Genomic DNA, 24,336 nt, shown 5'->3' on the forward strand with positions numbered 1-24,336 from the left:
AATAGCGATCGGATAGTTTTCACCTTCTATTGTTGTTTTTATCGAGGAAACAAAAATTAATATTGAAATCAAATAAACAATATTTAGGCAATGTTTTAACTTAGACTTAGCATGTCAAAATTATTCCAAGACCAACTTAACCTGTCAGAAACCACATGTATCTACTTTCACTTTCGATTTGATTAAACACAAACGACCGACAAACAATGAGAGAGAACTTGCAAGGAACATGAAATGTCTATTGAACAGTCCAAGAATAAGTTTAAATCATTACATGAAAAGATATTCAGTTCGACAGTTTCGTTCAATTTCTAATGAAGTGAATCAACTAAGCGCTGATTTGACCAGAAAATTCCAAAATGTTGGAATCGAGAAAACAGAATCACGTTTATCAGCGGAATTCATTATAGCCCATGTGATGGGCAAAAAGATGGTAAGCCATCTTGAAATTAATATGTGTGTTTACATTTTAAAATAAGACATTTCATGATGAATTGAATATCAATCCTGATAAAATTCGGTTTTGCTAGGATATATTTGGACCTGCACCAAAGGAACTTGTTTTAATAAAATTTGACTCTGTAGTATAACAAACACACTATTATTATGATACATAGGGTGGATTTTATTACAGAAACAACTTACTGTGCACCTCATGTAAAGGAGTACAGACCCTAAGCCCAAATATCCTATATTATAGTTAACCAGAATGTTGTCGATCGGTGTTAAATTGTTTATCAATTGCAGTTTTACCAAGTTTCAAAGAGTGCAAAAATTCCTGGAACCCAGCTAAAGGAAATTAAAGAACTGGCCGAGAAACGTTCAGAAAGGTATGGAACAACTTTAACTGTTGGATACCTTTTCTAATGCTCATTTTTCATTTTGTTCAAAATGCACTTGAAAACACTATTTCAAAAGTTAAAAAACTGAATGAATAACATCATAACATTTTTAAGAATGCCACTCCAGTATGTTCTTGGGGAATGGGACTTCCATGAATTTACTGTGAAACTAGCTCCACCTGTTCTTATTCCAAGGCCAGAAACTGAGGTATGTATGTAAGTAATATATAAGAGAATGAACCAAGATTAAGATTTATATTGCTAGTCCAACATGCCCTTCTACATGTTTATGCTGTCCTCCTTACCTATTAGATGATCAAATTCGTATTAAAAAAAAAATACTGGTTTAACTGCAGTAGAATATCAGAGGTAAAGGGTCAATCCACTAGCTTGTGCTAGTAGGAATGTGGCAGTACTAAGCCTATTTAGGCTATTATATATCTTTTTTGCACTCTATCACCGTTATGTAAATCTGACTTACAAGGAAACATATGTATTCCACAATTAATCATTATTGATCATTAATTATTCATTTCAACTTTTGACATAAATGTATTATTAATAAACATATTGTCTGTTGAATCTCCTTTACAGGAGTTGGTTCAGTTTGTTCTAGAAGATATAGGACAAGATGAAACCTACAAGAAGTTCCTAGAAGTTGGCTGTGGATCAGGGGCAGTAACTCTGTGCTTACTCTCCAAACTTCCATGGGTAAAAAAACACCCCAATTTGATTTGTAATTTTGCACACAATTAACTACTGTATTGTTAATATTAAATAGAATTTAGTTTTGTAACTCTTAATGATCTTTAGCTTTCAAAATGTTGACCTGGGTCAACTGTGTAGTTCATAACTAAATTACTCTTGTATGTACAGATGAAAGCAGTAGCCTGTGATATTAGCAAAGACGCCTGTAACCTGACCATAGAAAATCTCTCCAGATATCATGTAGACAAAAGGGCCAGTGTACTGAACAAGGACTTCAAAAGCCCAGGTTTGTCTGTCATTTAATAGCAATATCGGGGATCATGTCATCTCATGGATGCTGGGGGGCATGATTAAAATATAACTGGTTCAGTGAAATACGATTTTGTGGGTTATAATCACAATAAGACATATTACTTCTGTGTATACAGATGGGTCAACCGAGTTCATGGTAACGTAAATTCATGGGTATTCACAAAATTTATTCTCAAAATTATGATTCGGCCTTCAGATGTATTTAATTTGTGTTTCAGATGTGTTTTTATAATGCATGCTATAGTTTTAATTTCATTAACATGTATTTGTTTTATTTTCAATTTTCATAGTCCTTGTTCATCTTCTAAATATGTTGATTTTATTGAAAAGATAATCATTCTGAGATTACTGGAAAAACAAGAAATTGATGAATCCCATTATTTTTCCTTTTTGATCTCTTCAGACACTATACAGTTGATTTCTGAGCATGGTCCATTTGATTTCATCATCAGCAATCCTCCATACATACCTACAGCAAACCTAGATGACCTAGATCCTGAGGTCAAAAAGTAGGTCTCTGAAAGATATATGCTGATCATGAATTTAAATGATATTAAAGAGAAATGATTTCAATTTAAGATACATGTCATGTAAATTATAAGCAACTTGTATAGAAAACTTAAAAACATCAATGATTTTCCCTGAGATTCACTGTTACTTGTATAAGATTCTTTATCTTTAAAGATTACTAAAATTCGAGTCAAACTGAATGTTGAACTTGTGTACTTACTTTAGATATGAGGATAGATTGGCACTAGATGGAGGACAGGATGGGTTGGACTTTGTGAGGCATCTGATAGCAGTGTCACCGTTACTATTGAAGAAAGAGGGGTAGGTACACTTGTACTTAGATTTGATTGTCATCTTGTGAAGCAATCAATTATAGCGAGAAAAAATCTAGCTGCAGGTCTGTGGCTCCTGGTCTGTAAAAATTCTGATGAGCGATCTAAAAAGTTGTAATTTATGGCGCACAGAATATTGCATTTTATTGATATTGTATTTTTATTTTTAATTTTGATGTTTTAATCTTTATGATAACGTGTATATCAAAATTATAGTATTCATCAAGAAATTCACCCAATTTCATTGTTTTGTGAACTACGAGAAAGACAAATAAAGTTTATTTTCTTAAAATGTTATTCTTTTAATCTGTTTATAGGCTTATTAATGCATTGTAACTTTTAAAAACTAGGTGGAATGAAACTAATGAGATTCACTGTGAGCTAAATCCTTTATTCATTGTCAACATAGTTATTGAATACGTTCTTCATTTAGGCCACAAACTGTTCTTTCGTTGCATCTCATTCAGCACAAGTCTGTTGTCTACATTGTGTGCTTTTTTAAATTAATGCAAGTTATTTGGTAGTCGTTGTCGCTTTTTTCTCTGAATGGTACCAGAGCTTCTCAAATTCCTTTGACAATAAGATCAACGTCATCATCCATACTGATGATGAAGTCATTCTCATCTTGTGAAATTTTATTGCATCGTCATCCTTTTCGATTCAGAATAGTGATCTCCATTGATCCCTATCTGTTTTTTTTTTTTTTTTTTTAGAAAACTATGGCTTGAGACAGGATTAGAACAACACAATTTGATAGAAAATGCAATCAACAATCACTCTGTTGGTCAGTTAAAATTTATCAAATCCATGAAGGACTTTACAAACAGGTGAGTGCAAACCCTCAGGAGAAACAAGGCAAATAACAATCTAATTACGTAACCTCAAATATTATAAAGTTATATAAAATAATGCAAATATATGTTTTTGTCAACATATATTCTGGTATCCCATGAATTGCTTTGTTTTTTGTTGTAGAGAGCGGTTTTGTCTCATACAAAAAGTATGAACATTTGGCAGCACATGTTCAGAAGAATTTTATTTAACAATAGTATGAATACAAGTATTATTTTATAGAACAATATAAATGCACTTTCAATAATACATTACAATGTCAAGTACAAAAGAACAGTGTATGTTTTAAACCTTAAAAAATAATTTTAAAATGTTGTTTTATTAAAACGATAAATGTCCATGTTTATTTATTGATAATTTCTTGGTCAACCTATCAGCAATAAAATGTATTGGTGAAGTATAATTATATACGATATTGTTGATTTCAACTTTTGTGTTACTTTACTAAAAAAAGGGCTGAACAATATTTTTAGGCACTATGCATCACTATGTTGTTAAATCACAATTAATATAATTTAAACCAAAACTTGGATGAACAAAGATATCAATATCCACAAAAGAGGTAGACGATTGTAAAAGAAAAATGTAAAATGTGAAATGGTGTTAAAATATACCACACACAGCTTAAATATAGACCGCATTGATAGAATTGTGCCCCATTGCAAATCAGTAACAGTTTACAGTCCTTTCATCAGTATTATGAGAACTGATTCTATTATACTGTTACTAAGGCAAATCTGATTCTAGTTCTCTTTAACTGGTCCCTGAACGGTTGTCATGGGTAACACATGGCTTGGAATTTCAGAGACATGGTGTGTTCGCTGTAATAGAAACACACTGTCAGAAGATGGGTATAAAAACAGCACCAATGACTTCTAAACAGAGATCTTTTACGAGATTATGACTAATTACATTAATCATAAAGCAATGTTTTAGTATTACATGTAGCCACGCACAGAGAGCATGGGCCTTTAAATTTTCAAGTAAGAAAGCCTTTTCAACGTTGTATACCTTGCCAAAACTGTCATATTCCTGGGTTGAATAAAGAACTGTTGTGGATCTTTGCAGACTCCTTGTGATAGGTATGACGCCAGTAACGACTGATTTTTGACCAAGTTTAGAGCACTTGATGTATAAGGCAGTGTGACTGTATGAGTTGTCTTCCCTTTTCAAATGAAAAATATGGTTAATCAAATTTGCTGTTTATAATGTAGAGAAACGCGTTGGTGTTCAAAATGTTAAGTTTGTGAACGTTTTTCTGAAAAAAATAAATAAATAAAGAGAGGATCAATAAAAAAATTAAAATAAGTTGTTTTCGACAACAGAGAGAGAAAAGTCCATACCTTTAAAAAAAGTGGCCCTTCGTCGTCTGTCGTTCCAAACGCAAGTATAGCCACCATGATTGTTATAACAGGTTGATCTCGCAGGACACAGATCAAAAGCACATTCATCCATGTCACGTTCACACCTTTTCCCGACGTACCCTGAGTGGCAGTGACATATATACCCATATGGTTCTGTAACACACTTTCCGTTATTCAAGCACGGACTGGACGCACAATAGTCGATGATGTCACATTTCTTACCTATGTAGCCCCGATTACACATACATTCATATCCCGTATCGTTATTGTGACATATACCCCTACCATTGCACGGGTGAACATGGCAGTAGTTGTATGACTCGCAGTTTCTTCCTGTCCATTCCTCAGGGCAAGAACAGGAATACGAAGTGTTATGATTTACGCAGATGCCATTATTTAAACATGGCATATTATAGCAATAATCACGGGTTTCACAACGCGAACCTTTCCAACCCAGGAGACATTCACATATATAATGATCTTTCATATTTCTACATACACCGCCACTCAAACAGGGGGACGAATTGCAATAGTTGAAGTTCTCGCACTTTTCACCATACCACTTATTCGTGCATTGACATACAGAAGAATTGTTCGTATTCGTACATGTTCCATTGTTATGACATTTCGTAAAGGCACAGAAATCTCTCTCTGAACAAGTTAGGCCCATCCAACCGTATGTACAATTGCAAAAGTAGCTCGTACCAGCCTCGTGACACTGGCCATTATTTTGACAGGGAGAGCTAATACAAGGGTGATACTCGCAAGCGTAGGCTGTGCGTGTGTTGATACAAACCTCCAAAGGACCACAAGGGCCATTGAAACAGTAGTCTCTCTGCTGGCAGGTAGACCCAACCCAGTTCTTTGAACAGTTACATTGTGGTCCGCTTTGAGTATCAACACACTGACCTCCGTTTGCACAAACAAAGGTGGTACAGTCTTGGCAGAAATAGCCATTTTCTCTGTTAGTGCACGTGGTATTTTGAGGACACGGATTATTTAAACATTCATTCACGTCTTTATCGCAATAAATGCCGGTCCATTCCTTCCTACACTTACAGTTGTAGGACCCGTATGTATTCAAACAAGTGGCACCATTTTTACAGGGAGAAGACTTACACTCATTGATATCCGTGTCACAATGTCGGCCTGTGAATCTCTCGTCACATCTACAGAAGTACGTTTCCTCCAAGTCGACGCAAGTAGCGTTGTTTTTGCATGGCCCAAAAGAGCACGATCTCATGTGAGTTTCACAGTGTCTACCAGTCCATGATGTTTCACAGAGACACGAATAGTTTCCTTGAAGATTCAAACACGTCCCATGTACGCCACAAGGAAAGTACCGACATTCATCAACATCTTTCTGACACAAATCCCCTTCCCAATTATCCGAACATGAACAGGTGAAGCTGTTTATTTTGTCATTGCATGTACCATTATTTTTGCAAGGCTGTGATAGACATTCGTTGATATTTTCCTCGCAATCCAATCCTCGCCAACCGTGTTCACACAGGCATGTGTGGTTTCCTATATTATTTATACAGTAGCCATGTCCTTCACACGCATTACTCTTCGAACATTCATTGACGTCTTTTTCACATCGAGGTCCCTCCCATTCCCTCCTACATCTGCACTCGGCGATAGCTGTTGCATTATGGATTGTGTCATTCCGCCTGTTGAATAAGGCTAGCGGATCTAAAGCACCAGTGTTGTATATGATTAAAGGGTGACATGTACCACCATGTTCACAAGTGTAATTTTGGCATGGATCTGGCACACCACAGTCCTTTCCCACCCATCCATTTTTGCATTCGCAGTGATATGTTGAATTTAGTGCCGAACAGTTTCCTTTATAGCTACATGTAATATTTTCGCAAGCATTGATTGAACAGTTTTCTCCTGACCACTGTGGATCACAAAGGCAGTGATATGAATCCGGTTTGTTCTGGCACGTTCCATGTTCTCCACACGGCGAACTGTAACAATAATCAAAGACATTGCAAGACAAATCCAACCAACTCGCTAAGCAGGAGCAGTTAAATTCAGACTCGGATTGAGAACAGTTTCCATGGGAGTTGCACGGATTGTCTAAAAGACAAACATTTCTATTACTACAATTTTGTCCTGTCCAAACCTCTGGGCAATTGCATATATAACCACCAGAATCTGATATGCAAGATCCATTGTTTTTGCACGGATTCTGAAAACAGTAATCTACTGTACTACATTGATTCCCAACAAAACCTGCATCACATAGACATGTAAAGTTATGGTAGTTGTTTTGACATCGCCCATGCTGTCCACAAGGCCGACCATAGCAATAGTCCACTTGAGAGCAATTTTCTCCCATCCATCCATCTTCACATATACAGGCAAACCCATTATTTGTATTGTTGCATTTGCCATGTACCCCGCATGGGTTAAGAAAGCAATGGTTTACTCTTTCACAGTAAGCGCCAAATAACCCATCTGGACACTCACAGGAATATCCGTCCAAATGTTCTTTACAAATACGAGGAGATGAACAGTTATTGTTTTTGCAAAAGTGCGTCACATTGCATAGTTTTCCAAAATGGTCCTTTTCACACATGCAAAAGAAATCCGCAAGTCCAGTGAAGCATTCCCCGTAATTAGAACAGACAACGTTATGGCAGTAATCAAAACGTTCGCACTCTGAACCAGACCAGTCTTCTTCACAATCACAAAGATATCCCTTTGAATTATTTTCTAGATAACATTTACCGTGATTGTTGCAAGAAGAAAGGGTACAAATAGGTTTTGTAGTCCAAGATGCCTCAGGAGTATTTTTAGGGAGTATGGTTGTCACATTTAAATCAAATTTGAATATTTCACATTCACTTCCGTGATAGCCCCAGTCGCATATACACGTATAATTATATGGCCCGTTGCTACAAAACCCATGTCCACTACAGTTCTGGCTATGCAAGTAGCAGTGATCACGCGTCTCGCAGTAATTCCCAGTGTAACCTGGAGAACATATGCACGCATAATTCGACTTTCCAGTGACACAAGCGGCACCATTTCGACATTGGTGTCGGTAACAATACGTGTGCTCGCAATCGTTTCCGGTGTAACCATAACTACAATTGCATACATAATCATCAATTCCATTTATACAGACACCATTGTGAGAACAATTCCTTTGGAAACAATGATTAATCGTCGCACAAGCAGTTCCGGAATACTCGGAACTACAGTTACAACCTGCTTCTCCAGTTTGATTATTACACGTCCCATGATAATGGCACGTTTCGTTGGTGCAGTTAGAGGCCACCAGGCTCTCGCAGTTTGTACCAGTTGTAGAATTACCACACACGCATTCATAGCTTCCGATTTTATTGATACATTCTTCTCCATTGCAAGGGTTAAGGAGACATTCATCCTCATCTAACTGACATTTTAAACCATAGAAAGATGGTGGACAAGTGCAATGAAAACTTCCAGCAGTGTTTGTACATATGCCGTGGTTACAGAATTTAGGTGTGGCACATTCGTTTACGTCTTTGTTGCAGTCAGCACCAAACCATCCTGAAATTAGAATTCTTCAGAATCAGAACTGTAAAAGAAGAATATTTATAATCCATTTAAGATAAATAAACATACATATTGCATAAAATGGTTTAAAACAAGTATAATCAAATAAACCTCCCCTTCCCATTTCATTTTTGTGTGTATTGTGTGTATTTTTATGTCTATTATCCCAACTCTAAATGTCGGTAGTGTCAAACATGAACTGTTTGTTGAAATTAATAACACTGGATGATCATATAAATTTTGAAGTGATTATAACCTGAAATCAATTGTAAGGGTAAAATGTCTACAGATTTGCTATTTTCTGTTTCTATCGCAATTAGGTGACATACTTTTTCTTTGAGTTTTAAACATTCGTAGGTGTAAGTGAAGACAATTTACGACCATTCAACGCTATTTTTCTATATTGTGACAACTCTTTCAAACTTTTATAAAACCAAATAGTGTTTTCGTTGAGTTTACCGGTTTTACAATACGTTGTTCCATTGACAACGCATTTTCTTGGATTCCCTGGACAGTGGCCGCTGCAGTCATTGCCATAGTAACCCTCAGAACAGTAGGCCTTGTAAGTCAAAGTAATGCTGTAAAAATTATGTAAATAATCAAGATATGATAATTTAACATTAATATTGTTATTGTGACATATAAGTTAATCCTATGCAGCAAAACCTGAATATAATGAACACGGATGAAGCGAATTTACGGCTATAACAAATTCTTATTCATGTCTTTGCAAAGGTCTGGTAAATTGCCGTAAATAACGAACACGAATATCACGAATTTAAGGCTCTAATAAAGTAATTTTAAGACAGACCCCCGCTGGCAAAATTTCAACGTAGTTTATCATGTATAGTTTTTAATGTAATATTTTAAATTACAAATTTTATTGAAGATACATGAAAATTTAAATTTATAATAAGAAAATGCTGAATTTAAACAATAATTATACAGAATTAATAAAGCCTAAAAACAATCGAAGTGAAAAAGATAAATTGAATTTTTTAAATGGCAATCATATTCAATTTGATTTAATCACTTAAAATTGTTTAAAGTACTGTCAGCTGCTTATTTCATAATGAATTCTTACGAGTTCGCAATATACGCAAAACTGATTACAGTTATGACGAAGTGTTTTCTATTGTCTATTGAAATTCGCTATAAACTAGTTTATTTCGAATGGCTAAAAGTAAGAAAAAATTGAAATCTTTAAAGATATATGAATATTTGAATCTTTGAATTAAATCAAATTATAAGCGACAGACTATGATGAATCAGACATTATACACTGCAAATATTGTTTTAAAACAATTTAAGCTGGAATTTTATTAATATAATTTTTTAAAATTAGATATCTCGCTAGTTCAATGACCAACACAATTATGGTTTATAAACTTACGTTAGTCACATTTTTGTTGAAAAAGCTACTAAGAGACTCTGATAGCAGCATACATCATATGCACAAATTGGTTTGCTGTATTCAGTAAAATCATCATCTTTTTGGGGGGGGGGAGCAATGTTTTTTACTTTCATTAATAACTCTTGCCTACGAATTAACATGTACATTACCACGAACGTAGATAATAGCATGTAATACATTACCTCGCCACAAACAAGGAACATTTTACCAACTCACGAACATTCCCCCCCCCACCCCCACCAATATTGAAAATTATTCCACATTATTCAAATGTACAGAAATAATTAGGTTGATCAGATTAAAGAATTTGTTTTTCATTTATATTGATTATCATAAAAATGTATTAAGTTACAGATCATATTAACACGTTTTGACAGAAAAATAAATTTCTGCAAATACAGTTCATATTGCTCTGAATCGTTGAAGTGTTTGAATAATTAAAACATAAAAATTACTAGACCTAAAATCATTGCTACTGTTGAATTGTGATGTCAGTCTTCGTTGTCTCCAGTTTTGGGAAAGGATATTATCTCCAGTGTTTAGGTTGAAATCATGAAATGAATCTTGGAAGATTAACGGCTGTACATAATACCGAAAATCTCTGACCTCTACGTGTATTTGGTCCCAAAGCTTGTCCTATATCAAAAGGAGACAACGCAGTGCAATACTTTTAAATAGTGTTGGTAAGAAAAAAATCCAAAATTGCATAGACTTAATCTTTAAAAAAAAATAATTATGAAAATAAAGCTTCATAGCAAAGACAATACCCTTGTATATATACAAGTGTAAAAAGGGGAGATATATTTTAATAAGAATAATCTTATTTTTAAGCCCCACATATCTTACCCACGAATTTGCCTCCAGAACTATTGGGTTACTTGAATTTCCAATTCTAGATCCGAGGATAACATCTTCTTTCCTCATGTTGACATTAGTCGTTAAGGAATCGTAGTGTTGGCCACTATGATTTCTGTACCAATATATGTTTAACAAAGAACTCGAGAACTAAAAACATTTAAAAGGATGTGTACAAAGAATATATGAAAAGTTTTATTAAATGTACAATGTGTACCAAGTTTTAAATGAATGTAAATAAGGAATAAATGAAACCTAACTTATGAACAGTAAACATCATTTTTGCATACATTTTGGTTATTTTGAGCAGTATTAAAGAAGGGTAAAGAAGAGAATGAGCTAACTACAGCGCTGTCGTTTTAGATTTATATGTTCATAATATTAAAACGTACCTCAAGGAAATCGTCAGGAGAGGTTTGCATAGAACTGAACACTGACTACCATTGATACCTTGACAACAAGCTCCGCCATAAATTCTACTTCCGTTATTCTTTATCTCGCTAACTTCGATGAAAAACGTTATCTTGCCTTTTGTTATCTGATCAAATTTTGATGATGACAACTTTATTAGAACAGTATCATTAATAGCCATAACAGGAAAAGATGAAATTACACTCACACAAAAAACCCCAATTTGCAATATTTAAAAGAACTTATGTAATGGTTATTTTCATTCATATGTTAATACAGAATGCTTTTTAATTATTGTATATCATTTACAAAATTTATCTCTATTAAGGACAACATTCTGATGTTTAGGTGAATGTAAAGTTATTTCTTCACGACGGTAAGCAAGAAAATGTGTATATATTTACCTGGATGAAAGAAATCCACATTAAAAGGGGAAATAAATAGCAAAATAGTAACTTCATATTTTACTTCTTTCGGTTTTTATGAATGTGAAATTGTAACCAGCTAAGAAAGGGGGAAGTGGCGTCATTTTTATCAGAAGCGAGTGATAACAGTGATCATACACAATGTTAATGTATGTCCATATCTACAAAGTATGATATAGATGTAGCCCATTAAATCATATGTATATAGACTTCATCAGGTATACGTTCATTTACTGGAGCTTTTCTTTCGAAGTTTGACAATCTATGGAACACTACTAGAAAAATATTAACCAAAATAATGCCTTTAATTTGAATCATCATTTTAAAATTATAGTCATCATTTAGCAATGTTTAATTTGAATTAATTAAAAATATGAATGTTAAATATATTTTTTAATTACTACTTGTAAAGATAGTTCAGATATAACTAACTTCATGAAGGTCCTATTATTCTGATGGGGTCTCTTCTTTTTTCATGTCAATCCGTAAATGTCCGATATATTTATACAATGCATTATGTAAAAAGATTCGACATCAAATCTTAAAATAGTTCTTCCAAAACATTTTCTTTAAAATCTGAGAAAATTAGAATTCAAATTTTGAAAAAAAAAAACAATGAAAAAAGATATATAAATGGTGGAAATATGTGTTCGTATAGAAAAAAATAGCGAATAAGTAGCAAAATGAACTTTATGTTGAAATAAACTTTGCTCAGATATAAAACAACTTTGTCAAAAATCGGACCCTGTTATTGTCACTAGATATTTATTTTATCAATTGATGTTATCTCTATCTCTCACTAACTTTAAAACCTGTCCAAATGTAATCTCAAATGTAGGTTAACTGGTCACAAACAATGGATGGATTAATCAAAATATTATTCCTGAATTTGGTATTGCTTTCGGTAAGATTCAAGTTAAAGTTCGAAACCTTTTTGATTAAAGGATTTCCGGAGGGTAAAGACCTTAAAGCAATATAAGATGTATTTTAAATTTTTTTTATTATGCTGCAAAAACTTGTTAGTATGCTAAGTCTGCATGTAACTTAATCTTTTATGATAAATAAGTTTTAAAAAAATCATCAATTTTTGTCAGAAGAAAGATTTCTCTTCTAAGGAATATATAGCAGTTCAATTGTTGTACAGGACGACAATAATTCAATCGTGCTTCAATTAAGGCTTCTTAGCGGCTTTTTCAACAAAAATAAGGTGAACAGAAATTTTAAAAATCATGATATGTTTTGTAATTTTAGTAAAAATAACATTTTAGTAAAAAACAATTTCAGCATGAAAATTGTAGCATTAAGTGAAAAAAAAGTGTTGAGAGAAATAAAAGTGAGATGTTTTGAATAAACAATTATTTAAAAATAAATAATTTACAACGTTTTTTTATTTTTCTTCCAAGAACTGAACATTATGATTACGATGACTTCATCGTGATCATAATGTTCAGTTCTTGGAAGAAAATTTTTTTTGGTTATTGATTGCTCATTTAATTTATAAAAAATGTCTTTCCTCTTCAAAAGAGTACCAATGCAAAGATAACATTTTTCATCCACGTCGATGAGGTGAAAAATCCTCAAAACCTTGTGAATGGCGGAGATTGCTGTCAAGGGGCCAATGGAAATCTTTCATGTCCGGAACTTTGCAAACCTCTATTGAAAATATGTCTCAAGTAGGTGAACATTGCATGCTTCATAAAAAGTTCTTCGGTTATTTACAAATGCATGAAAAAATGAAATAAATTATTTTATAAATAAAACATTCACAAATCGAAAACTGTTATATACGGACTATATAATACCAATATGTTTGAAAATGTTAAAACATTTAGATATTTTTTGCTTTACCCATATTTGCTGATCACGAATTCTTGTAACTTTCGTTGTCTAATCGAAATGAAATGAAATGCTATTGGACTAAGGTATCTGAAAACATATTGTATATGTGGTTTCATTAATATTCAAGGGCATCAATTTTCGTGGATAAAGTGAAAATCACAGTTTCAAGGATATGTAAATTTGTGGCCAATAACCCTATCAATACAAAATGTTAATAAGAATTGCATTTCAATGAACATTAAATTTCGTGGATCAACTAAACAACGAAATCCACGGAAGTTGGTATTCAACAAATATTGATGAAACCACAGTAGATATTGTATCAATACGACCATTGTCTACGAATTACTTATGCCAGTAACTTTGAGTCTAATACCAAATCCACGAAAATTGATGCTCGCTACTGAAGCACCCATAGTATACCTTATACAATTTCTGTCATATAACTCCTTCCATATTGCTATTTGAGTGTCAAGTGCTTATCATTGTAAAAAGATATATTCCGATATATTTATTGAACTTTTTGTTTAGTTCATCCAAATTACAGAAATATTAACAATCGTTTTGGACGATGTACAAGTAAATAAATACATCGGCTACACATGTAGTTCATGAAATGTCACGATATTAAAGATAGGAAAACAAAGCACTTGATTGTAATCCAAATACAAAATTCAAAAATGTTGATAACCTCCCACATTGTCCCATTTTCTTTGTATAAACATCTTAACATATCAGATGTATGCTGGACATTTGGCCCCCTGATAGTTTCATGGTAATATAATTGAGAATTAAGTCCAAAGATATTTAATAGAATGTCTTTTTTAACAGACAATATGAGTCTTTACTTCCCTCTATCAATGAATAAATATATGAATGAATGAATGATTGATTGATTGAATGAATGAATGAATGAATCAATCAATCAATCAATCCGACGTTTATTTTATCTATACATATCCTAAATAATATTTCGTACTTTTACTTTATTAAAATCTTTACCTTAAAGTTCAGTTTAATGATATAGCTTTCAGATTTGATGAATGAATTTTATTAGCAAGAGAAGTTTTTCAGAGACTCATCGAATAACTGTTTGAATGAAGTGACCACGACTCTCCACATGGAATTGAATGATGTTGTTTACGGTTCAGTTATTGGAAACACAACCAATCCTCTGATGCTTGAAGTTGATCATTGGGTAATTACTATAGTAATTGAGAAATTTAATTCACAAGTTCTTATAATAATTTTGAGTTCTCAAGGTACATGATCAAACAAAACAGTTCATTGCAACAACGATTTCAATATTTTATTAATTAAAAAAAATGTATCCTATATTTGTCATTTTTTATTACCTGTGCATAAACCTATAGACAGTAAAAATTAAATTGATTCCAACAGCTTTCTTTCAGTGAACAAATCGATGAATATGACTCTTGTAATTGTGTTTTACTTAATATCGACAATTTAGGACAGCGAACATGACCGGATATCCGTCGAGGTTTACGACATGCAACAATCAGGGCAAAAATTACTGATAAAACAGGAAATTCATGACAGAAATCTTTTGATTGGAGAAAATATATTGTCACAGCACTGGATTCAGAAGCTTTTACAAAACAACTATTTCCTAAATAAAAATATGTTTAGGTATGCATGGCTTAAAAAAACCTCTGTGATAAATTATTGAGTCAGTAGTTTTTTGTGGCTTTTTTTAAGCTGTCGACAGAAAACATTTGTATTTTGTTTTTCATTAAGATCGTTTATATGTTTCCTCAAAATCATTGTCATAAAGAATGGCGACAAAACCATTGTTTAATTAACTTTAGACTTCTGATAAAAAAAACCCATGGTAAGCCATTAACAAAATGGATGTTTATAGTTTCTGCATATCCTCTAATTAGTATACTACGAATATCAATTTTTCTACTTTTTTCATTACAAGCATCAAACTGACTTACAAAGCATATTGTTCCGAAGGATACTATGGATCATATTGCAATATTCATTGCCCTGGTAACATAACAAAGTGTGTTAGGAATGGTCATACGTATTGCAAAATGGGTAAGACAGGTAACACTTTAATTTATTTTTACGCTCTTTTTTCTATACCACTGCTTCATTACATTATTAACATGTTTACAATAGGTTGGACGGGTACAGATTGCGATGAAGATGTAGACGAGTGCCATGTACGAGCGTTTTGTGGACATGGGAGCTGTACCAACACAGTCGGTAGTTTTCACTGCTCCTGTCCACCCTCTGTTTATGGTATCAAATGTCAACTGGATGAAGACGAATGCCTTAATAAATCTTGCAACGGTGGCGTTTGCGTCAATACAGCTGGGAGTTATAAATGTTTATGCAAGCCGGGGATGACAGGAAAAGATTGCGAGGCTTTGATGTCCACAGCATGTCATGCTCAAACTTGTCATCATCATGGAACATGTCATGTAGTTGATGGCCATGCTGTGTGCTCTTGTTATAAAGGATTTCATGGAACCGATTGCTCAATTCATGACTACTGTGCAGAAAATCCATGTAAACACGGGGGAGTTTGCTCATCTAACAAACACAGTTATGTCTGTCAATGTCCTCATGGATACAACGGAACACACTGCGAAATTGTTGACTTTTGTTTATACACACCGTGCTCAAATTTCGGGAATTGCACAAACACTGGGTCCGACTATGTATGCTCATGTACTGAGGAATATTTTGGAAGAAACTGCGATATAAAAAATTATTGTTTTCGACAGACGTGCAATACGAATGGAAAATGTATTTCAAATGGTACTGCTTACCGGTGTGAGTGCAATAGGGGATTTATTGGCCCAAATTGCGAAACAGTAGATCCCTGCTTTCAGCAGACATGCAGTGGGCATGGGAGTTGTCAAAGAAATGAAACAGGACATTTTTGTATTTGCAACATAGGTTTTAGTGGTAGGAATTGTGATCAGATTAATTACTGTCAATATAACCCCTGTAAATATGGTCACTGTAATAACAATGGATCAGGCTTTACATGTAGCTGTAAAACGGGATTTAGTGGCCCAAGCTGTAGCAATATTGATTTCTGCCATAACCAAACATGTTCAAATAATGGAATATGTATCAACGAGCAATATAGATATACCTGTAAATGCAACAACAGTTATTACGGAAAAAATTGCGAACTGATAAATCATTGTACCTCCAATCCTTGCATTCATGGTGTGTGTGCTTCAAATGTATCTTCCTTTATCTGCAAATGTGAAGATGGTTTTACTGGGAATAAGTGTACTTTAGTTGATTATTGCTTCAAGCAAAATTGCTCATTCCATGGTCGTTGCGTAAATTACCCTCAGAATTATAGATGTGAATGCAATGAAGGCTTCATTGGCCAAAATTGTGAAACAACAGACGTCTGCTTTGGAAAAACGTGCAATGGTCATGGTATATGTCACAGAGTCATTGAATCTTCCTATCAAGACTTCACTTGCAAATGTGACCCTGGATGGTCAGGCTCAGAGTGTCAGTCGTTCAATTATTGTTACAATATAACTTGTTCCAGCCATGGAAAATGCTATACAGGAAATGATGACTTTGTCTGCGTATGCGATTCTGGATTCTCTGGGAAATTTTGTAGTGAGACTCATTTTTGTAAAGCATCTTCTTGTGTTGCACCTTTTGTTTGCAAAGAAAGTCATGATGGGTATATGTGTGAGTGTCCATTTGGATTGGGAGGAGACAACTGTGACCGAATTGACCATTGTCTAAAACAACCTTGTGGGGACCATGGAATTTGTAATGACACTAATTCTGGATATACTTGCAAGTGCTACTCTGGATGGACTGGTTTAATATGCTCTGAAATAGATTATTGTGACAATGACTTATGCCAACACGGGGCTTTATGTCGTAATGGTATGTTTAATTATACTTGTGAATGCAAGAACGGTTTTTACGGATCCTTATGTGAAAATGTTGATCACTGTTATAACACTTCTTGTCTCAACAAAGGATCGTGCCAAAACCACCAAAAATCGTTTACATGCTCATGTCCAAATGAATGGACTGGTCTACGCTGCGAAAAAGAAAATATTTGTTATACAACAAATCCTTGCGGTGACCATGCTCACTGTTTCCAAGTGGACTTACAAGTATCGTGTTCCTGCTTAGAGGGTTGGACGGGTACTAACTGCACAATTAGGGACTACTGCTATAATAACCCTTGTGGTTCAATGGGAACTTGTAACAACATGGCGGATGCTTATTCCTGTTCTTGTGATCCACAATGGACGGGCACTCATTGTGAAACTTATGCATGTGGGAATAATAAATGTCTTCATGGATATTGTCATGCAGGAACAAATGCTCTCTATTTATGCGACTGTGATCCAGGCTGGATAGGTAAAGAATGTGATACCATAGATCCATGCAAATCCTTTACTTGCGAGCATGGTGGGCAATGCATATCTTCTATCAATTCTCTAATTGGTTCGAATTACACTTCACCCGCAACTGTATCAGGTGCAAGCGTCACGACGAAAGCTTATTGCAAATGTTCAAAAGGTTGGGAAGGAGAGAGATGTCAAAGAGATGTTGATGAGTGCAAATTGTCATCTTGCAACGGACATGGTACTTGTTTCAATGAAGTCGGCGGATATTCATGCCAATGTGATCAGGGGTTTAGCGGTGAAGATTGCGAAAAAGATATTGACGAATGCAGCTCTAATCCATGTCATAACAACGCCACATGTATCGATGGCGTCAATAGTTACACTTGTTCATGTTCTCCGTATTTCTACGGAACTTCATGCGACCAGGATGTCAATGAGTGTCAGTATTTTGTTTGTGGGTTGCATGGTTCATGTGTTAATACCTACGGAGATTACAATTGCATGTGTTTACCAAGTTGGACTGGTCGTCATTGCGAAAATCACATTAGTTCCTGCTCTTTGGACCCATGTAAAAATAACGCCACTTGTCATGATGTAGAAGATACGTTCTTTTGTACCTGTGATAAAAAGTTTACTGGTAGACATTGCGATGTTGACATTAATGAATGTCAGACAACTTCACCATGTAAGCACGGTGGATCTTGTGTAAATACATACGGGTCTTTTGCCTGTATTTGTCCAGCTGCTTGGACGGGAGAATTGTGCGAAGTTGATGTAGACGAATGCAAAAATAATCCCTGTCCACAAAACACAACATGCATGAATAAAGTAGGTGGTTTTGAATGCAACGATTGTTCCACTTTTCAGTGTTATAATGGCGGTACTTGCTTTAATTCAAATTCTGGACCTGTTTGTAAGTGTTTAGACGATTGGACAAGTGATGATTGTCGACAAAGAAACTTTTGTAAAGATAATCCATGTGGATCACTTCAAATATGCATCAATACAAAAAATGCATATACCTGTGAATATCATGCTTGCAAGAGTGATCCTTGCCAAAACAAAGGACAATGTATTGAAAGTGGAACTGACTATTCTTGTCAATGTAAAGCAGGATGGACTGGAAAATTCTGTGAGATTAAAGATTACTGTGTTAGTCATGCTTGTGAAAACAATGGAACCTGCGTCAACGGTAACTCATCGTACAGTTGCATCTGCTCAACCAACTGGTTTGGTAAACACTGCAAACTGTATGACTTTTGTCATTTGAATCCTTGTACGAATGGAGGACTATGTCAAAATATGCTAGACTCATATTTTTGCCAATGCCCGCTAGGAAGGGAAGGCAAACACTGTGAATTGGAGGACTACTGTTACAGTTCTCCATGCAGTAATAATGGCCTATGCATAAATCAGAATTCTTCGTTTGCATGTTCCTGTCCCAACAATTGGAAAGGTACGAGATGCGATGAGTACGACTTTTGCAACACATCGCCTTGTCGGAACAATGCTACCTGTCTAAATGAACAAAGTTCATTTTCGTGTTCTTGTTTAAGCGGATATTTGGGAAAAACATGTGCCATCCACGATATGTGTCTCTCTAGTCCATGCCAAAACAACGGAACTTGTATAATGAACCAAAGTAGTTACGAATGCAAGTGTCACGCAGGTTATATAGGATATCACTGTGAAAGTGACCAAAATGAATGCGCAATGAACCTTTGTCCAGCAAAGTCAACATGCTATAACGAAGATGGCGGGTATACTTGCATTTGGGAAAGAAGACGAAAAAGATTTTCGACGTTTGAAAGTAAGGTTTAATACGCATGGAAAACTTAAAATAATTAAATACCAGTGGTGAACTTAAGTAAAACTTTCGTTTGCTAGGCATTTGAGTTTTATATTTGAACTTATGCTTGTCTCGATATGTTATTTCAAGGTCTAAAACCAGGTGTCATAGAGTTGCCTGCATCGGAAGTCAGACGGGATATACAGAAAAGCATTCATAGAGCTAGAAGTGAAGTTCAGCGGATATATTGTCTATCTAAAGTATCGCTGTTTGAGCCTCTATCATTGGCTTTGAAACGGTAATTATTGTCAGTTGTAAACGTAATAAGTAGAATTTGTTACGTCATTGTCAGTTAGGCTTGTTTAGAGGTTTTTATTACGATAGATTGATAATATACTATATGAACATACACATTATTTTTAAACCTCCATAATTTTTAGAGGATATGGATAAAATTCATATAAAGTTTATTTGTAACAAAATTTAAAAAATTAGTGTTGATAAAAAAATTAAATTTTTAGCTATTTTTATGAAAACCATACTAAATATCAAATTCTATTAATTTTTAAAAGAAATTTATTGTAGGTTAGTGATATCAATTTTTATCAAACCGAAAAACCGAGCAGATTGTATTAATTGCATGTACAATCCATAACCATACAAAACGATTAAACGGGTTAACAGTAACACTCACCAAATTAACTCTGAACAGACGAATTGATTTATTTGATTTTTTAAAGAGAATATTTTTCTTATATAATGTATAGTTGCATATTTACTGTTTATTTCTGTTCAATTCTTTTCTTTCGTTTTAGAAACCGACGCTTGTACTTGCATTTCAATATTGCCTGCAAACAACAAAAGAATTCCTACAAGGAAATGAAAAATTAATTATAAATTCTGTATCAGGGATCTCCAAACGGTTTGCTGGAAATATTTTAAGACAAAAAGTTAAAGTAAAAGTTTGTCTGTTTTTTCAGATGCGATATGGAATAAAATAAATCATGTTCCTTTTATCATTTTACAAACCTAGCTAACAGTAGGGTCGAAAATTTCGACTTAAATGACATTACATAAAAGCAACTAAGCAAAGTTAATGTAAAACATATAAAGTAATGAAGAGTTAAAAGTTAAATCAGTAATGTATATGCAATTGAAGCTTCGCTGTAGTGACTTAATACTGAAACATATAAAATGACATTTTTTCGAATTTTAAAATCTCTACAGATTAAGATTAAACATATTTAATTTATTGAAATGCGTGAACATATACATGTACATCGCGTAAGCCAAAGCAACGTCAGATGTTTGTCGGAACAAAATATAAATGCAATTTCACGCTGCAATGAACAAAACATTCTTGTCGAATTTGGTGTTCCCAGTCATAGTTGTACGATTCGAAAAAAGGATTGTCTAAACTTTTAGAAAAGTGCCTTAAATAAGCAAAAACTGGTTACATTTCAAAATGAGTAAATTTCTAGGATGATAACAACTAGACAAATGACTGAATGAATAGCAATATGGTTGGAAAACTTTGCTTTTAAATTTGAACATGCAAGGAAACAAAAGCCCTTGTTGTTTTCGAACACAATAACTGAAGTAAGTATTGTGATAACTTATCCACTGCTCTACGACTTGGTCGAAATAAACAATAGCCCAACGCAATGGAATCGCCTTGTTGTGACGTACCGTCATAATACTTATCTCGGGATGTTAAGGGCTCTACATTTAGGTTAATATTGATTTACACATTTCAGTTTTTGCAAAACCGGGATCATTGCCAGCAAAAGTATATAAACACTCAGTAACAAACCTATAAAATAAGTATTACAAGTATATGACTTGCATGTGTCAGTGTGTTGTACATACATAGATGTATGCGCATATTCCATCCAATGACGTTGATCCAAATGAAAAAAAATCGGGGGGGGGGGGGGTCTATGGGGTGGGTAGGCCAAAGGGATGTGATGTTGGGCATGATATAAACGTCGAATTATTAAAGTATACACTATCATGATATCTTCCATTTAATTGCTTAAAGTCAACCATAATGTAAAGTTTAATGCATTTAACTTATTTCTCTGTATTTAATATCAATTGATCTGAAATAAATATAAACTATGCATTGTCTAAATTATACTAGCGGAAAAAAAAACCTGTGCATTATTTATCATATGAAAAAACATTTAAAAATTACCATGAACAAATTTCATTTTTTGTTACACAGACAATTGTGCCTCACGTGAAATTCACGTTAATTTCACGTGAATTTCACGTGAAAAAATTCACGTGAATTTCACGTGAAAAGAGCACTCACACGAATTTCACGTGAAATTCTTCACGTGAATTTCACATATGTAAACTAGTACACATGCACTGTGTATACTGTTAACACATGTATTCGTAACAACATCTCATAACACATTAATGTCAACGTCGAATAACGTCAATTTCAGCACACTCGAAAGTCACTGTTATTTGAAATTGAATTAACAAAATTAATAACGCGTGTGACCACCATTTGCGTTCACGCATGCTTGACAGCGATGCTCATTGATGCCACTAAAGTGTTCAGAAATGCTTGAGGGATGTTGTTCCAGATGTTGGTTAAAGCCTGGCCTAAATCAGCCAATGTCACTGGCTGATTTGGTAAACGGCGTACACGTCTTTCTATTTCATCCCAGACGTGCTCGATCGGCGACAAATCGGGGGAAACAGCTGGCTTAGGCAAGATATCGCGCATTCTGTTGAACAAACAAGTCCCTGAATACACGTGCAACGTGTGGCCTTGCGTTGTCTTGCTGCAGAGTGATGTGATTTTGATGTCTTTGTATGAAGGGTATCACATGGCGCTGGCCTGTAATCTGAATCGCAGATGTCGTGTGCACCTCGCTAGTCTGGCGATACGATGACGTTAAAGCAGTACTGGGCGCACCGCTGGACGTCTTGGTCTGATGTTTTGCTCGCGCAGACGATTACGCACAGTTCTTGCACTAATTGGTCGAAGCCTAGCTGCAGAACTGTAGCTCTCCGGAACAAAAAATATTGACAGACCGGAGAGCTACAGGGCCACCCATTGAACAAACTGTATATTTATTGCGCAGAAAAACGTGCGCTAGTTTTGGACTGATTTACCTTATTTATACGCAAATTCTGTGAAAACAATTAGTACCATTAAATTCTTCATGCAATTTACTACTGATATCGTCTCTTCACTTGCCTCGGATTGTCTTTTAAACACCACCATTAGTCCCGTAAATTCATATTGTGCACTTTGTTTACATGTAAAAATGGCGACTCTCGATCTTGATGTAAATTCAACATAATTGATTTTCCGAGGTCGGTAGCCTGTTTCGGAAAAAGTCTGAGGTAAATAAAGAGGCGATATCAGTAGTAAATCACGTTTTTCTGCGCAATAAATAATCAATTTTTTCAATGGGTGGCCCTGTAGCTCTCCGGTCTGTCAATATTTGTTTCCCCATAGAATTACAGTTCTGCAGCTAGTCGAAGACCTGGAATGCTACGGGCAGTCAAACTTGCTGTCTGGAAACGATTTCTCAGATGCACAAGTCTAATGTGGTTGTCCTGTTGACGTGACGTCACACGATGTTGCCCAGTGCGCGGTCGATCCTGATTGTTGCCAGATTGTTGAAAACGTCTCCATAATGGATGGTGTTCCGATGAACTCCAAAGTGTCTTGCTACAGTATTTGGTGCCATTTCAGCTTGCAGCATCCCAACAGCACGATTTCGTTGGTTTTCGTTGAGTCGTGGCATGACATAGGGGTAAATTTTGTTGAAACTGAAGTGATTTCCTTAACAAAAAAAGTTTAAACAAATCCTTTTCAGTTCTTATTCCAAGCAGTATTGGCCCGTAAAACTGCGTACAAATTCTTCAATAAACAACAGGTGCTCACTTACCATGAAAAAGTCCGTGCAGCCGGACGGTTACCATCCGATATTGTCAAAAACATTACCATTATCGATTGTTTAAATTTTATAAATACAAACTAAGATATAGAAAAATTATACTAAATTTTATAATGCACAGTTTCTATTTTCCTCTAGTATATATCAAATATCATTCAACTGTGTTAATAATGTATTTTTGTAAAGCTTTTGTAAACCTTGTTTTTATTTCAGTTTTTGTAAGGTCCAAATGCATGATAAAATGAAATGAAATTTTGTTTGTATGTTATACATGTAACAAAACTACTTTTTAAATGCAAAATCTTATTCATTATAAGTTATAGGGGTTTTTGTTTTCAAGAGAATTAGTTTTTTTTTTTTTTAAATGAAGGAGGCTTCCAGATAATATTACATGTGTGTCACAATTGACAAAAAATCTTAGGGTTCGAAAGAAGTAAACAATTCAGGAACCTTAACAATTTTCAATTTAGCAATAACATGTAACAATTAAAAAGTTTACATAACGAAGTTACATTTATCGCAAGCTTTGTAGTAATTTGATTTTTGGAATTCACTCGTAACCTTTTTCAGTATTTGATAGTTGTGGAAGGTTAGATAGAAACAAACCTAAATCAACTTTTAGTGAAAAAGGTCATGTCTATTATTTTTAAATTTAATTTGTTCAATAAGCGCGCATAACTTCGGACATCGGGTCACACTTGCATACATGTATGACTCAACCTGTCAATCAAACTCTGTGTATTTGTTTCATTGGATGGTCATGCGTCTCATTTTTTTTTTTTTTTTTTTTTTTTTATCAACAGCCAATAGAAAGTTA

General features: G+C 34.5%; 3 protein-coding genes across 3 annotated transcripts; 2 read left to right on the forward strand and 1 right to left on the reverse strand.

The window, feature by feature from the left end:
• The first annotated feature begins 155 nt into the window (after nt 1–155).
• On the forward strand, nt 156–3,894 carry LOC128159722 (MTRF1L release factor glutamine methyltransferase-like). Its single transcript, XM_052822905.1, has 9 exons — nt 156–433; nt 748–830; nt 957–1,050; nt 1,437–1,553; nt 1,719–1,836; nt 2,266–2,371; nt 2,598–2,693; nt 3,418–3,531; nt 3,680–3,894. The coding sequence occupies exons 1-9, from the start codon at nt 230–232 to the stop codon at nt 3,708–3,710; spliced, it is 963 nt and encodes a 320-aa protein (XP_052678865.1). The 5' UTR covers nt 156–229; the 3' UTR covers nt 3,711–3,894.
• Nucleotides 3,895–4,044: 150 nt separating this feature from the next.
• Nucleotides 4,045–11,660, reverse strand: LOC128159718 (neurogenic locus notch homolog protein 1-like). Its single transcript, XM_052822902.1, has 8 exons — nt 11,560–11,660; nt 11,137–11,282; nt 10,736–10,859; nt 10,350–10,525; nt 8,935–9,053; nt 4,900–8,469; nt 4,568–4,721; nt 4,045–4,377 (listed from the first exon to the last, which is right to left on the reverse strand). Exons 1-8 carry the CDS (start codon nt 11,614–11,616, stop codon nt 4,332–4,334), a joined length of 4,392 nt encoding a protein of 1,463 aa, XP_052678862.1. The 5' UTR covers nt 11,617–11,660; the 3' UTR covers nt 4,045–4,331.
• A 630-nt stretch (nt 11,661–12,290) lies between these two features.
• Nucleotides 12,291–20,600, forward strand: LOC128159716 (neurogenic locus notch homolog protein 1-like). Its single transcript, XM_052822901.1, has 8 exons — nt 12,291–12,484; nt 13,105–13,253; nt 14,494–14,617; nt 14,891–15,069; nt 15,365–15,483; nt 15,568–19,611; nt 19,741–19,888; nt 20,406–20,600. The coding sequence occupies exons 1-8, from the start codon at nt 12,437–12,439 to the stop codon at nt 20,479–20,481; spliced, it is 4,887 nt and encodes a 1,628-aa protein (XP_052678861.1). The 5' UTR covers nt 12,291–12,436; the 3' UTR covers nt 20,482–20,600.
• The last annotated feature ends 3,736 nt before the right edge of the window (nt 20,601–24,336 follow it).

This window comes from Crassostrea angulata, chromosome 8 (assembly GCF_025612915.1).
Source record: "Crassostrea angulata isolate pt1a10 chromosome 8, ASM2561291v2, whole genome shotgun sequence".
Taxonomy (NCBI): Eukaryota; Metazoa; Mollusca; class Bivalvia; order Ostreida; family Ostreidae; genus Magallana; species Magallana angulata.

Coding starts and splice junctions, on each gene's coding strand:
- LOC128159722 (XM_052822905.1), top strand. CDS start 230: ATGAAATGTCTATTGAACAGTCCAAGAATAAGTTTAAATCATTACATG. Junction 831..956: donor GCCGAGAAACGTTCAGAAAG/GTATGGAACAAC, acceptor AACATTTTTAAG/AATGCCACTCCAGTATGTTC. Junction 1,051..1,436: donor TTCCAAGGCCAGAAACTGAG/GTATGTATGTAA, acceptor TCTCCTTTACAG/GAGTTGGTTCAGTTTGTTCT.
- LOC128159718 (XM_052822902.1), bottom strand. CDS start 11,616: ATGAAGTTACTATTTTGCTATTTATTTCCCCTTTTAATGTGGATTTCT. Junction 9,054..10,349: donor AACAGTAGCAATGATTTTAG/GTCTAGTAATTT, acceptor TAATTTTTACAG/CATTACTTTGACTTACAAGG. Junction 8,470..8,934: donor AACAACGTATTGTAAAACCG/GTAAACTCAACG, acceptor TTCTAATTTCAG/GATGGTTTGGTGCTGACTGC.
- LOC128159716 (XM_052822901.1), top strand. CDS start 12,437: ATGGATGGATTAATCAAAATATTATTCCTGAATTTGGTATTGCTTTCG. Junction 13,254..14,493: donor CTATTGAAAATATGTCTCAA/GTAGGTGAACAT, acceptor GAAGTTTTTCAG/AGACTCATCGAATAACTGTT. Junction 15,070..15,364: donor CTAAATAAAAATATGTTTAG/GTATGCATGGCT, acceptor TTTCATTACAAG/CATCAAACTGACTTACAAAG.